This window comes from Cavia porcellus, unplaced genomic scaffold (genome assembly GCF_034190915.1).
Source record: "Cavia porcellus strain 051 isolate PalLab524CR breed Dunkin Hartley unplaced genomic scaffold, mCavPor4.1 scaffold_17, whole genome shotgun sequence".
Taxonomy (NCBI): domain Eukaryota; kingdom Metazoa; phylum Chordata; class Mammalia; order Rodentia; family Caviidae; genus Cavia; species Cavia porcellus.
Genome location: NW_026947500.1, coordinates 22,417,413 through 22,430,575, shown reverse-complemented (window position 1 = coordinate 22,430,575; position 13,163 = coordinate 22,417,413). Strand labels below are relative to the sequence as shown.

At 42.7% G+C, this 13,163-nt stretch overlaps 1 protein-coding gene across 19 annotated transcripts in view; it reads left to right on the top strand.

Annotated features, from left to right (window-relative positions):
* The window catches only part of Aopep (aminopeptidase O (putative)), a 383,307-nt gene that overhangs the window by 45,291 nt on the left and 324,853 nt on the right, over positions 1-13,163 (top strand). For all 19 annotated transcript variants that reach the window (XR_010040451.1, XR_010040447.1, XR_010040448.1 and 16 more), the window contains exon 3: positions 12,148-12,314. Coding sequence is in view for 13 of the 19 variants with exons in the window: in XM_063229043.1 (XP_063085113.1) it covers positions 12,148-12,314 (167 nt within the window). In the remaining 6 variants the exon portion in view is untranslated. The remainder of the gene's footprint in view (positions 1-12,147; positions 12,315-13,163) is intronic.

Sequence of the window (13,163 nt, the reverse complement as noted above, 5' to 3'; positions counted from 1 at the left end):
AAAATAAATATAATTATGTACAGGTAACTGAATAATTTAAGGACATAAGTTGACTAAAAATTCCAGGTTGTTAGACAAAAATAATTCCTTATTGATGAAAGTGGATGGTAATCATGGAGTCATCATACAGTACTTTGTGAAGTTAATTAGGTAAAAATAGAAAATTTCACAAATGTGTGAAAATTATTAGGTAGACCTTATTTCTTCCAGGGCATAAAGTTCACATTTATTACAATTGAGACAGTTGTTGCATATTTACCCTCGAATGACAGAATTCAATCAATACATTTACCGTAAATTCAGCCCTAGTTGGGAAACTTTATTCCCATTTGCAGGTTGGAAAATTGAATAAAGTAACAAGAAGCTCTTAGAAAAACCAAAGTCTCAGTTGTGCAAGGGAGCAACTTTTTTTCCCCATGTCATGTATTGTATGCAAAATTTTCAAGTACGTTTTAAAGATGAATGAATTATAGTAGATTTCTTTGGTTTTCTTTCTTTCTTTTTTTTTTTTTTTTTTTTTTGATACCAGGAATCAGACTTAGGACCTGGCACTTGCCAGGTGGGTGCCTGTGCTGCTGAGCTATACTCCTGTCCCCTAAAAAAGCTTTCAGTAAATTTTTATTTTGAAGTGGAGATGGGACAAAAACTTTAAAAAATTGTCTAAATTGGAATCTTTCAAGTTCCATTAGTGGCTTTTCACTCTTCTCAGAATTAAACTGAATTGTTTTGTTTGGTAGTAAATAAATAACCATTTAGAAGGTGGGATGATCCCAGGCTGTAATGCAAAGGGTGACAGTCAAATTACATTATGAACTTATGAAACAGCTTCCCTGAAGGGAGTGGGGATGAGAATGCTGCCCTAAATAACTTTGTTTTTGTTTCACAGTGCTAAGCATGGGACCTAGGGTCCCTTGCATGCTAAGCAAGTGCTCTGAGCAGCCTCCCCTAAGTAACTTTGGAAATGAGTAGACTGTAAGAGTAAAGGCAAAAGGAACCTGACACAAACACTGTAGAATGGTTGGCAGCATGGTTTCCCATAGGGCTACCAGCTGACAGTTCTAGCACTACTATCTGTGTTTGGTAAAACTGAGCAGTTAAATAAACGGATGGTGGAAGATGCAAGGCAGGCTTCTCACTGTTGGAAGTGAGAGGTTATAGATAGCAAGAGGAAGGGTCTAACATGCTTCCTGTCGTAACCAATTAGAATTGGAGACCACTGTGAATGTGTGTTTAGCTTAATACAGATATGGATGATTGCATACAGAAAGTTACGGGTGTGTATGGTTCCAAAGTTTAAAACAGAAACATGTATTTACTTGCTTATCAGCTGAGAAGATCAGTGAGCACACCCAGAGTCCAGATTTTGATTTTTTGTTTGGGACAAGAGTCTTGGTATGTGGTTCAGTCTGGCCTTGCACCTACTGTGTAGTCCAGGCTGACCTCAGACACAAGACAGTCCTCTTGCCTCAGCCTCTTTTTGAGTGCTCAGGTTACAGACATGTACCACCATCCCCAGCTCAGATCTTTTGTTTATTCAGATCAGATAATTTTGTCCTTTCAATAAAAGGAATGAGAATTTCCTAGTGAAACGGCTAGGACTGGGATAGGAATATACAACGTAAGCCTGTCAGAAAGTAAGAAAGCATTCACACAGCAGTGCTAGCCACAAACCACAGAGTTAGGCAGGTGGACAAGTCCCCATCTGAAGCAGCTCCTAATGGCCAAAGCTGAGCAGCCAAATATGTAGGGTGCTGCTGAGTGATAACTCAGAGTTTAAATTAATGCCTGTGAGACCAAACTGGTAGGAATAAATAATTCAATAAGTAATCAGGTGCAGAAGAATAGACAGATCCACAGTACCGAAGAGCTCCAAATAAATGATGTACGTATTTCACTCTCAAGGAGGGGGAGAATATGACTGCACTCTAGAGAATATGAACTCATCTCCAGAGAACGCAGTGTGGAGAGTAGGGAAAGAACCATTTACATTGGAGAAATGTGACAGTATCTCATTAGCAGTGTGATAGAGGTCAACAGCAGCAGAACTGTTGTAATGATAGTATGTATTGCAGATAGTAAGTGCCCTGAGCATGTGTGGCGAAAGTGGCATCCTGTGGTTTTCTCTCAAAGGTCTTTAACTGCAGTCTAGTTTTATGTATTTATTTATTTTTGTCTTTTTGAGACAGGGTCTCACTATGCACTTCAGGTTGGCCTTGAGCTCAGTTTGTAGCCCAGACTGGTCTTGAATTTCCAACAGTCTTCCTGCTTCAGCCTCCCACTGCTGGGATTACAGGCATGCACCACCACACCTGGCAACTCCAATCTGATTTTGAGAAAAACAATGGATAAATCCGCATTAAGAAATATTCAGCACAGTACCTGATGGTATTCCTGGAAACTGTCAGGTCAGCATATACAAGAAAAGTGTATGGAATTTTCAGTCAAGAAGAGCCCACCCTAAAACAGAAAAGGGATTTCAGGAAAAACGAAGGAAATGTGGATGAAGCCTGCATTTTACACTGTGACAAATACGTTTATTTGCGACCAGATGGTAATAGCAGGGAAAACCAAGTATGAACTCTTGTGTTGTACCTTAAATCTAAAACTTTTGAAATAAAAAAAGTTTCTTTTAGCTAGGCGAGGTGGGAAAATTCCTTTAATCCCACCTACTCAGGAGGATAATGAAGAAGGATCTTAAATTCAAGGCCACTGGATCGGTTTAGCAGCACTGTCTCAAAATGAAACATTTAAGAGTGCTGGGGGTGAGGATGTAGCTGAGCGGTAGAGTACTCCTGGGTATAATCCCTGGTACCAATAGGGGGAAAAGTATATTTTAAAAAACTTTTGCTGAGTAGGGTGATGTATGCCTGTAATCCCAGCACTTGGGAGGCTGAGGCAGGAGGATTTCTATGAATTCCCAACCAGTCTGGGCTACATAGTGATTTTAAGGCCAGTGTGAACTCTGAGACCTTGCTTTGAAAGACTATAAAATAAATAAAGCAAAAAAAAAAAAAAAAAAAAAGAAAGAAAGAAAGAAAAAGAAAAGAAGAAACAAAATTCCCTTCAGATTTCAAGAGGTCATCATCTTTCTATCCTGAAATATCCCTTCTTACAGAAGGGCTCTCCTCGCCCTTTTACTAGTAGAATTGTTCTCTGCCATAGAATCAAAAATGTATTTGAAACTATAAGAGAGAAAAATTATTCTCCTAGATAATTGTCAGTGATTTCTTCTTTTCTGTTCTTAATCCCATTCTGAAGTGAGATATCTGGAAGTCTAACACTTCATTCACCTGTCTTAGTTTACCCACTTTGGGGTGCACTGGCTTTTGAACCTAAATGACCTTTCCTGCCTCCACCTTCAGGTCCTGGGCTGTAGGTGACATTTAAGGATGACTGGCAGAGGGAACTCATGCATAACAATCTGATACGAACACTTCTTGGAAAAGATGTTTACTGTTCTGTGCTGCGTGGGTGTGCATGCCCTTTTAAAAATATTTTGATGAGACCAAGAACAGGATCGAGAATGCATGCAAGTGTCCTTGCAAAGCTAAAGGCAGCCAGGACTAAGTATCTTCTTGATCCTAGATCCTATATATATACCCCAGGAAAGATATTTAAAGTGGGAATCTTTGTTTCCATTATTCAGAGTGCACGTGTTTTCTTCATTTTCCTAGCATTTTTTTCCATGCCATTTAATAAAATGCTGTTTGAAACCAAAGCATTCTCTCCAGCAACCCATCCTCCGTTTTCCCTCAGGATCCTGATAATAGTGGGGGAAGCAGCCAAGTGTTCTAAGAGGTCTGGACTTGGTGGATGACATCATGGAATGAGAGTTGAATGGAGGGGAAATTAGATTCAGTGGAGATTTATTAGAAAAATGGCAGTTACTTGGATTACCATTCAAAATAAGAAAACTAGCTGGAAAAATATAAGTGAAAGTCATATTAAAATTTAAACTTTCCTAAAGCACTGTGAAGTTACTTTGTTTTAGAGAGGATCAGGATGAAGCTGGCGAAATACTACTTTTTTTCTGTTATATTTGTTGTTCAACTCTTAAACCAAGGGAGATGTACACTGCTGTGTCGATGTCGCTCCCGGCCGGCAGGAAAGACACACGACAAGGTCTGGCGGTGGTCAGGCTTTTCTTTATTCTCTCCTTATACAGTCTGCCCCGAAGCCTCTACCGGTCCGCTCTCCGCGGCTCCTTCCGTGCTTCAGTCTGCCCCGAAGCCTCTACCGGTCCGCTCCCCGCGGCTCCTTCCGTGCTTCAGTCTCCCCCGAAGCCTCTACCGGTCCGCTCCCCGCGGCTCCTTCCGTGCTTCAGTCTCTCTCTCGGGGGTGGAGGCACTGGCTATATATAGGATTAATAGCTAGGCTGACTACCCTGTGAGGCGGGAACTTAGTGGGGTGATAAGAAACAGGTGCCACACAGGCGGGCTCGATGAGAGGGGTAATCTAGCTCAGGCTTTTGTACTTTCCCACAGGCCTCGCAATCACCGCGTCTGATGACTTGACAGTGCCACGGCTCCCAACACTGCTGGACTTCTTTTGGTTCAACATCCAAACCAGCTATTAAACACCTCCCTCTAATTAGTGCAGTGTTTTATATCAGCATAAAGGAAGGTTTTAATATTAAAAGAAAAGCAGAGGTATTTTTAAACATATTTCTAGTCTAAAAAATATTTCTACAGTTAGTTCCCTTTTTAATTTTTTACTTGCTTTAAGAAACCATTACAAAATTCAAGAGAACTAAAGTGGAAATACAGCTTAATTCTCTGATATCATGGCATAACTACAAAGTAGGATTTAGTACTTCAAAAATAACTAAGTAAATAAAATTTTTAAAAATCCAAAGCTTAAGATATTTGAAAGGGTTTGTGTTTTAGTATCTTTTTCCCCATATACTTATATATAGCCCCGTTTCCCAGAATCCAAGTTTAGCAACCAAGGAAGACAAGACAACATGGAATGCCTCAATCTAAACAAGTATTCAAAATGACTAACCAGACAAAAAGAAAAGAACCAAACATCGACAGAAAAGGCAAGTACAGTGACATGTACAATCACATGAGCTGGAAGGTGAGAGCCACAAGACCTAAGTACCAGTGACAGCTATGCTGCCGCCAAGGCAGGTGGCTTCAGAGATGTCCTTTTACATATCAGAGCTTCATTTCCTCATTGTAAACTGAGGAGAGTCCACGAAATGATCCCCACGTGCTTTCCACATATACAATCCTTTACACACGAGGGGCTTCCAGGAGAGAGATGCCGTGTCGGCCTTGATGAGCAGCCTGCCTGGTCTGCAGCCTGACCTGGAGCTCCTTGCAGTCCCTTCTGTCTGCCATACAGTCAGCAGGACTGAAGAATTTTGCTTTTGATAATTGTGCCATGAGGTAGAATGACATTGAAGAAAGGATGTATGTGTGTGTAGGTGTGGGGGAGAGGAAGAGTGTCCTAGTAGCTCTTGATTTTTATGGCACAAGAAAACAAGAGGTTTGAAAACTACAAGGGAGATGTAACATGGTTTTAAAGAGAAGAGAGAGTTGTGAAGAAGACTAGGTTGAAGAACAGGTTGAAAGAAGTTGGGGGAGGCTCACCGAAGACTGTAACCCTGTGACGCTTTGAAAGGTGCTGATGGCACTCTCCACGCTGTGCCCCTGGCCAGGCCGTCGTGATCAGGCCGCTTAGCTCATTGCTCAGAAGACACATCCAGCCACCAGCACACACGGCCCCTACAGGCCCATCACCTCCTACCTGCTTCTCTGACACCTCCTCTTCCGTCACTCAGGCGTGGTTGCCAGGTATCTGAGAAAGGCCTCATGCCTTGATGGAAACCAGTAGAACTTACAGTTATTCAAAACTAAAACAGACCCAACCTTCTGATTGGGAAAAGACAAAGACTAAAAAGAAAGAAGATACATGGGTTTGAATAATCACGTACATAAGGTCCTTTACAGGTGGCCCCTCCTTAGGATTAGGAGGCACCTGAGTATTAGTTGACCTGTTACCGTAGAAGGCATAATTAGCATGCTTGGTCCTCAGTTGACATCTGAACAGTCATGTAAGAAGCTGAAGTAATTGTTATTCTTCCTCAGCTTACAAGTTCTTTTTTCTTTCTTTCTTTTTTTAATCGTGGTACTTGGAATTGAATCCAGGGCACATCCTAGGCAAGCACTGAGCTATATATACTCCACCCCTCTACTCCCTTTGGAGACAGGGCCTCATCATAGAGTTTAAACTGGCCTTGACCTTGTAGTGATCCTCCTGCCTCGGACTCCTGAGTGCTGGGATTACAGGTGTGAGCCACCACGCCCAGCTCAATCCTTCTAATTTTATTTTTTACTTTAAGACAGTCTTGCTAAGTTTCCCAGGCTGCCCTCAAACCTTCCATCTCCCTGCCTCAAGCTTCCTCAGTAGCTGGGATTAGAGTGGGAGTTCCTGAATGGCAGTGAGCCATGGATCTGCCTCTTAACCCCGTCTCACTCTGTTTTTCTGATTTTCATTGTCTTCCCAACCCCACAACTCTTGTACAGTGAACCTGGGTTCCTCAAAGGCTATGTAAGATTCAGATGGGTCTCCCAGAGCATACAGGATGAGCATTTTCTTTTGTGTGGTAGAAGAGATTATTTGGACTGAAAACGATGGCATTATAAGTATTGGCGAATTTCAGGCTGGCGCCTACACTTCTATCCCATAAACATTTTAGCACCATAGCTGAGGTACAAGACGGTGCATGTCAAATAAACACAGCTGCATTAATTTCAGTGAGTACGTATTCAGATACTGCATTGGCTGTTTATAAATGCGTATTGATTTCCCTCCCTTCTGCGTGACGGGAGAGGGGACTAGGGAATCAACTTTCCGTACACAGTGGTTCTTATCTGAACATGTGTGTGATGGGAGCCATCTTTACCCACGTTATTATGCAGGGAATATGATTGGATGTCCCTGGAGAGACTCCATGTTTACCTATCCTCCATCTGCTGGCACTTGCCCAGATTCCATCAGAGGATGTATCCAGAGGATAAAGCTTTCATCTCTCTTGAAATGTAATAACTTTAAATTGTTTTCAGGTATTTGTATTATGATGTGAGACATGCAGAAAGATACCAGGTTGTAAAAGATCAAAGGGCTTTGGTTATAAAGAGTCTGAGCCCCTGGCATTTGGTTCGGGCATGTTGGGAAAGGAGGGGTGAACCTGCAGATGAGAAACAGGAAAGGTCAAGAAAGGAGGAGGTTGGCAGCACAAGACTCAAGGGTACAGAAATGTCAAAAAGAAATCTCTTTCTTTTTGAGAAGAGAGTCTTTGGGACCCCTGCTTGAGAAGGGCTCTCAGGACATTGGTTCCCCAGGATTCCTTTTACCCTCCTCAGCCATCCGGGCACTCAGAGGCTGCTGGCATTATGGTGCAAAGGAGCCTGACTGCTGCTTCCACTATCAAAGCAGACTTTGGTATCATCCACATGATGCTGGTTTTAGTGACACAGGGAATGCAAATCCAGGCAAGAAGACCCTGGGAGGGCAATACACAAAGCCATGAGATGAAGTCAAAGGTGCAGTGCAGACCCCAGGAGGTTGGAGATGCCGGGAATGTGCAATGCTTGCCAAGAAAAGCTGGAGTCAGCCCAAGAGAGAGGTTCTGTGGGTTTCAGCCTGCACAGCCACAGGGGTGGGGCTGCCCAAACCCTTGGAACTCACATTTTACCACCATGTCCCCTGGATGCCAGATTGGAGCTATAGGACTTACTGTTTGCCCTGCTGGGTTTTGGTCTCACTTTGCTCTAATTCTTGTCTTCTTCTGTTTTCCCTTTTAGAGTGAGAATGTTTATTCCGTGCCATTGTACCTTGGGATTATATAGAATACTTTTGATTTTTACAGAGGCTCACAAGCTAAGAGTTTGCCTTAAGTCTCAGAAAAGACTTGTACTGAACTTCGGTAGAATGCTGGAACTGTAAAAGGATTCTTGTGCTTCTGTTTGTACGCAGGATAGTTGTATCGTGTTAGGCAGAATCATGAACTCGCTGTTGTCTTTTTTTGGAGATTAAGTATGGTTTGAGGAAATATACATAGGTCGTAAGTTGAGAAGGATGGGGTGTGGTGGTTAGGGTAGAGTTTTGACTTGGTTAGTTTTGGGATCCACCTTAAGGATTGGTGAAACACACTTTGAGGTAGGTTTGGGTGGATTATGAGGCATGGTTTTGAGGTTTATGTCTAGTTCTTTATGCCTTCCACTCTGGCACTCTTCCCCAGCTCTGCTTCCTGGCCAGCTTTGTTCTGCTGCACCCTTTCACCAGGTTTCTGCCGTGGGTCCTCGTGGATCATGGACTGATTCCTCTGAAACCGAGCTGGATAAAACTCTCCTTTAAGTCGGATGGTTGAGTATTGTGTCTCAGTGATGGAAGAGCTGACTAATACAAGCTGCATAACAAATTATCTCAAATTTAGCATCTTAAAATAACTAGCTTGCTGTCTCACATAGTTTCTGAGGGTCCGGAATCCTCTGAATCTATCCCAAGGCTGCCGGTAGGCTGTCCCCTGGGCCTGCAGACATCTCTGCACTTGACTGGAGATAGAGGCTCCTTGTCTAGGCCTCAGTTTCTCACTGACTGTTGACCAGAGGTCTTTTCCTTACTGTGTGGGCCCCTCCCTGGTCTGCCTCAATGTCCTCATGACATGGCAGCCTCCTCTCAGAGCAAATGATGGGAGTGGGGGATGGAGGAAGAGAGGTAGAGGGGGAAAGAGGCCTAAAAACAGAAGCCAGTGATATTTTGGCATCTCATCTTAGAAATGACATGCCCTCATTTCTGTCATACCCTCTTGGCCATCGAGACCAACCGGTATAGTGTGTGTGTGACTGCATGATGGTATTACCAGCTGAAGGCAGGGTCATGGGCAAACTCAGAAGCTGTTTATTTCTTTCTGCTCCTTCAGCAAACACTAAATCCTCTTAATTTGCCTCTGCAATATTTCTCCAATAGGAGGCAGAAGAAAAAGTCTTAGGAGAGCTCTAGGCATGGAGTTAAACTTCACAAAGAAGTGCAAGTAGTTTGGAAGAACCTTCTGGAACTTTTTTTTTTGGTAGTAGTGGTATTTGAACTCAGGGCCTTTGCACCATGCAACAATCCCAGTTTCTCTTTTTTTTCTTTTTAAATTTTATTTTAGAATAAACCAAGCAAAATAAAACAGAATAAATCCAATCAAACAAGACAGTGTGACACAAACTTTCAAAACAAGATAATAGGAAATCAGCAATGGTTGCCATAATGTCTGTTGTCTTCAGAATAGCTGCCCATACCTTCAGAAATAGTAAAATCAAACAAAACAGAATAGGATAGAATCAGTAAAAACAAAACAATGAATGCACTGCAGGACTTTAAAACAAAATAATAGTAAATGCAAAATGGCTACCATAATATTACTTGTTACCTTTGAAATAGCTGCGTATGCCATCAGATAATAATAAAATCAAATAAGATAAAACAGAGTAAAACCCAACCAAAAAAACCAATAAGAATGATACAGGATTTTGAAACAAGATATAATAGGGAATTAATAATGGCCACCACCTTCAGGAGAAGGTTCCCCCACAGATGCTACACTGTGTACTGTTGTCCTCTGAATAGATGATCAGATTACTGGCTTTAGACATGCAAAGTCAGTGAAACACTAAACACCACAAGCATTAAGTTGCATTTTACCTTATTAGTTTACCTTATAGTTTACCTATTACAGCCTGTGTTTCTGTGGATTAGCTGGTCGTTTACAGGGGCTGGGGGACATTGGCTCTTTTTGTCTCCCTCCCCAAGCGCCTGAAGGGACAGGCACCTGGTTCTCCCCCAGTTAGCCTGCACGTGATGCCAACTTACAGGAGGTCTTAGCTTCTTCTCTTCCCCTGTTTTCTTTTCTTTAATTATTTGAAATAGGTTCTTACTGAATCACTTAGGTTGGGCTCAAGTCCTCCTGCCTCAGCCTTCTAAAGTTCTGAGGTTACAGACGTGCCACCATGCCCAACTCTTCCTGGAACTGAGTTGCATTCTGTTTCTGTGATAAAGAAAACTATTGTCAGAAGAAGCAGGAGTTATACCTACCACTTGGCCAATGGGAGTAAGTTCCTTTTCACTGGTAACGCTTTTCCTTCTTGAGGCTGTCCTTTAAGATGGGCTTCTTTTGGAGGGAAAATATCTAACAGGTAGAATTTTCTGGGTTAAGTATGCCTTACCCACCTGCCTGGCAGTCTGAGCTGCTGAGCACTGGCACCTCCCTCATTAGGTTCTTACACAGCTCAGGGTTAGACAGTTAACTAAGGTTAAGTCAGTTAACCAAGGACCCAAAGGGAGCAGAGTGGAGGTTCCAAACACTTTAAATTGATAGGAGATTATGGGCCTTGCGTGAAAATTCATTCTTTTTTTTTAGGACTATAAACTTGAGATAAAGAATCATAGACTCACTGACCAGAAAAGAGAATACAAGTCACCTGCCTGCCCCCTCCTCCTTCATTTTATTGTGATACAAGCAGGTGAAAGAACTCACCCACTATATCATTTAATAGGTTGGAAGCCAGCCGGGAACAAGGTATCCTTTCTGCTCTCTCCCTGAGCCATGTGGTAATTCTGGCAGGTATAGCTGCAGGACAGTGTGCTGCAATCCTGGGTTTGCCCAAAGATCCCTGTCTACTCTTCTTGTGATCTCCTTTGAATGACAGGAAGCTTCGTGTCCCAAGCTGTCTTGGCTGTGGCTTCCTGCTTGGTGTGGCCATTGGGCAGCACCGGGGAAGGATCTAAGAACAGGAGCTGACGGCAGCTTTCGTGCAAGGCTCTTCTGCGCCTCAGCGCACACTCAGCAGTCGTCCTGTGACTCCTGGCCTGTGCTGTGACCAGGACACCCTGCTTCTCCACTCCAAAGAGCCATGGCTGCTTACTGCTGTGGCCCATCTCTGGGTAGCCTCAGACCTGCCGTTTGGCTCTTCTCTCTTCTATCATTTGTGTAGCCAGCTCCCTGTATTGTTACCTTTTAGGACTGGGCAGCTAGTTCAGTGGTAGAACGCTGGTCTCACATGTAGCCATAAAAAAAGCAGTTCTGTTTATTAAGACCTAGATTTGTTTCTCTTTTCCTTACTGGCCTTAACAGATGGAGTAGGGCCATTGTTCTGTTCTTACATATTGTAAGAACAAATAAATGTTCAGTTGGAATGATGATATTAAAACAGGAAAACCAGCTTATCCCAGAGAAATAGTGCCTTATTCATTTATGCTTTTAAGTTGAGCCGATTCAAGCAAAATCGTATTTGTGGTAACTTCTGAAAAGCAACAACTGGAAACATTTTCCTGAGGTGTTTTCCCAAGGAGTCAGGCTTTTGCCTTCTGCTCTGTGGTGTCAAAAGAATGGATTCCTTAGACTCTGTCAATCTTTTCCGTCTCTGTCAACCATGACTTAATCATGGAAGGGCTCTTTCTTGGTGGGAGTTTTGTATTTTTTAGTTGTAGCAGAACGAGTCCTAACGTCACGGCATTGGTTTTGTACACTTGCTTGAGTAAGGGCTGCGTATACTTGGCCTTCCCGTCACAAGTCTGGTTGTTGTGACCTACAGTCCTGTTTAGATGCCAACCCCTGTTCTTGGCATCCACACAAGGATTCCCACAAGGGTTCCATTTGAGAAGGTGGTTTCCAAGATTGGGGGGAACTGCCCGCCAGCGCTGGATTTGAGACCACCAGCTTGTTTTTCTAAGCATTAATATCTCAGTGATCTCCAAATGTATTTTCTTTTCCAGAATGCTTTCCAAAAAGCTTGTGAGAATGTCTCTCAAACTTTTTTTTGAAGACATAAGGGCCTAAGGAAAGGGGGCATGGATGATATAAATTATAACTTGGCAGACTTATATTTAAAATGTTATCCAAAAATATTTTTTTCTTAAAAAAAATCCTCTTTACATATTTAAGTAGTTCATTTGGGAGAAATAACCAGTCAGCTATTCACATAGCCAGCCCCGTGGCAGTTTCAGTTCAGTGTGCTTTGAACCAGCCAACTACAAAGCCTCAAATGTTTTCACTTTGAAAGCTCAACTTAACCTTCACTACCATGGTGGTGAGAAAAGTGACAACTCGTTTTAAAGATGCTCCTCCTTTGTGTCTTTGTCTTTCTTCTGCAGGCCATGTGTTTATACGATGGGATCTCCCATAAACAACAGGGCCCTCTTTCCATGCCAGGAGCCACCCGTTGCCATGTCAACATGGCAGGCCACAGTTCGAGCAGCTGCATCTTTTGTTGTTTTAATGAGTGGGGAAAATTCTGCCAAGCCAACACAGCTTCACGAAGGTACCGTACATGTGTTCTTTGCTTATTTATGCATTGCGCACATGCTGGACCCAGGAACCTAGTGAGCACTGTTTTTCTAAACTTTTGCTGTTGTTGTTGTTAAAGAACTGCTTTATTAGTTGGGTTGGAAGTAAACGTACTATAAAGCATCCCGCCAGAGAAAATAAGCAGGGGATGGAGAAGGGCACTGGGGAGTCTGAGCTTGGGATCTGGGGCTTTTCACCACACTTATCAATTCATAGTTTTATTTCAGCAGTCACTTTCACCTGGTGGTTTGTGGGCCCTCAGTGGGTGGTCTTGGCTGAAGACTTCCTGAGCAGGCAAGCTCAGAAAGGCCATTTTTGCCCAGTGATCTGCAGTTTGGGCTCTGTACGCGGTTGTTCACGGTGTTGAGAGACAGCTCCTGCGTGCAGGCCAGCCCCGGGGCTGTCCTGGCTGAGGTTCTGTTCTGTGTGCTCCTCACCTACCTGATGCTCTGAACCAAAGGTCTACTGGAAGGGTGGGTGGCAAGTGCTAGGGCATTGTCCAGATTTTGTGAAAGACTTGGTCATTCAATAATTAACTCTTCCGGTTGAGATCCTGAGCCTGTTGATGCCAGGTAACGTTTTTGTAGCCACAATATGTGTTTGTTTAAAATATGGTGTCTCCTCACACATACTTATTGTAGAAACTAAAAATATTCAGGAAAGAAAAAATAGTAAGGTTAAGTAACTTTTGAAAAATGACCATTCACATTTTATTTCATTTTCCTCCACTGTTTATCACCTGTATATATAATTGGAATTATTCAGAATTGTCACCATAGCCTATAGTGAGTGTTTATTCTGCTGCTTTTTTAACTCGTAGTAG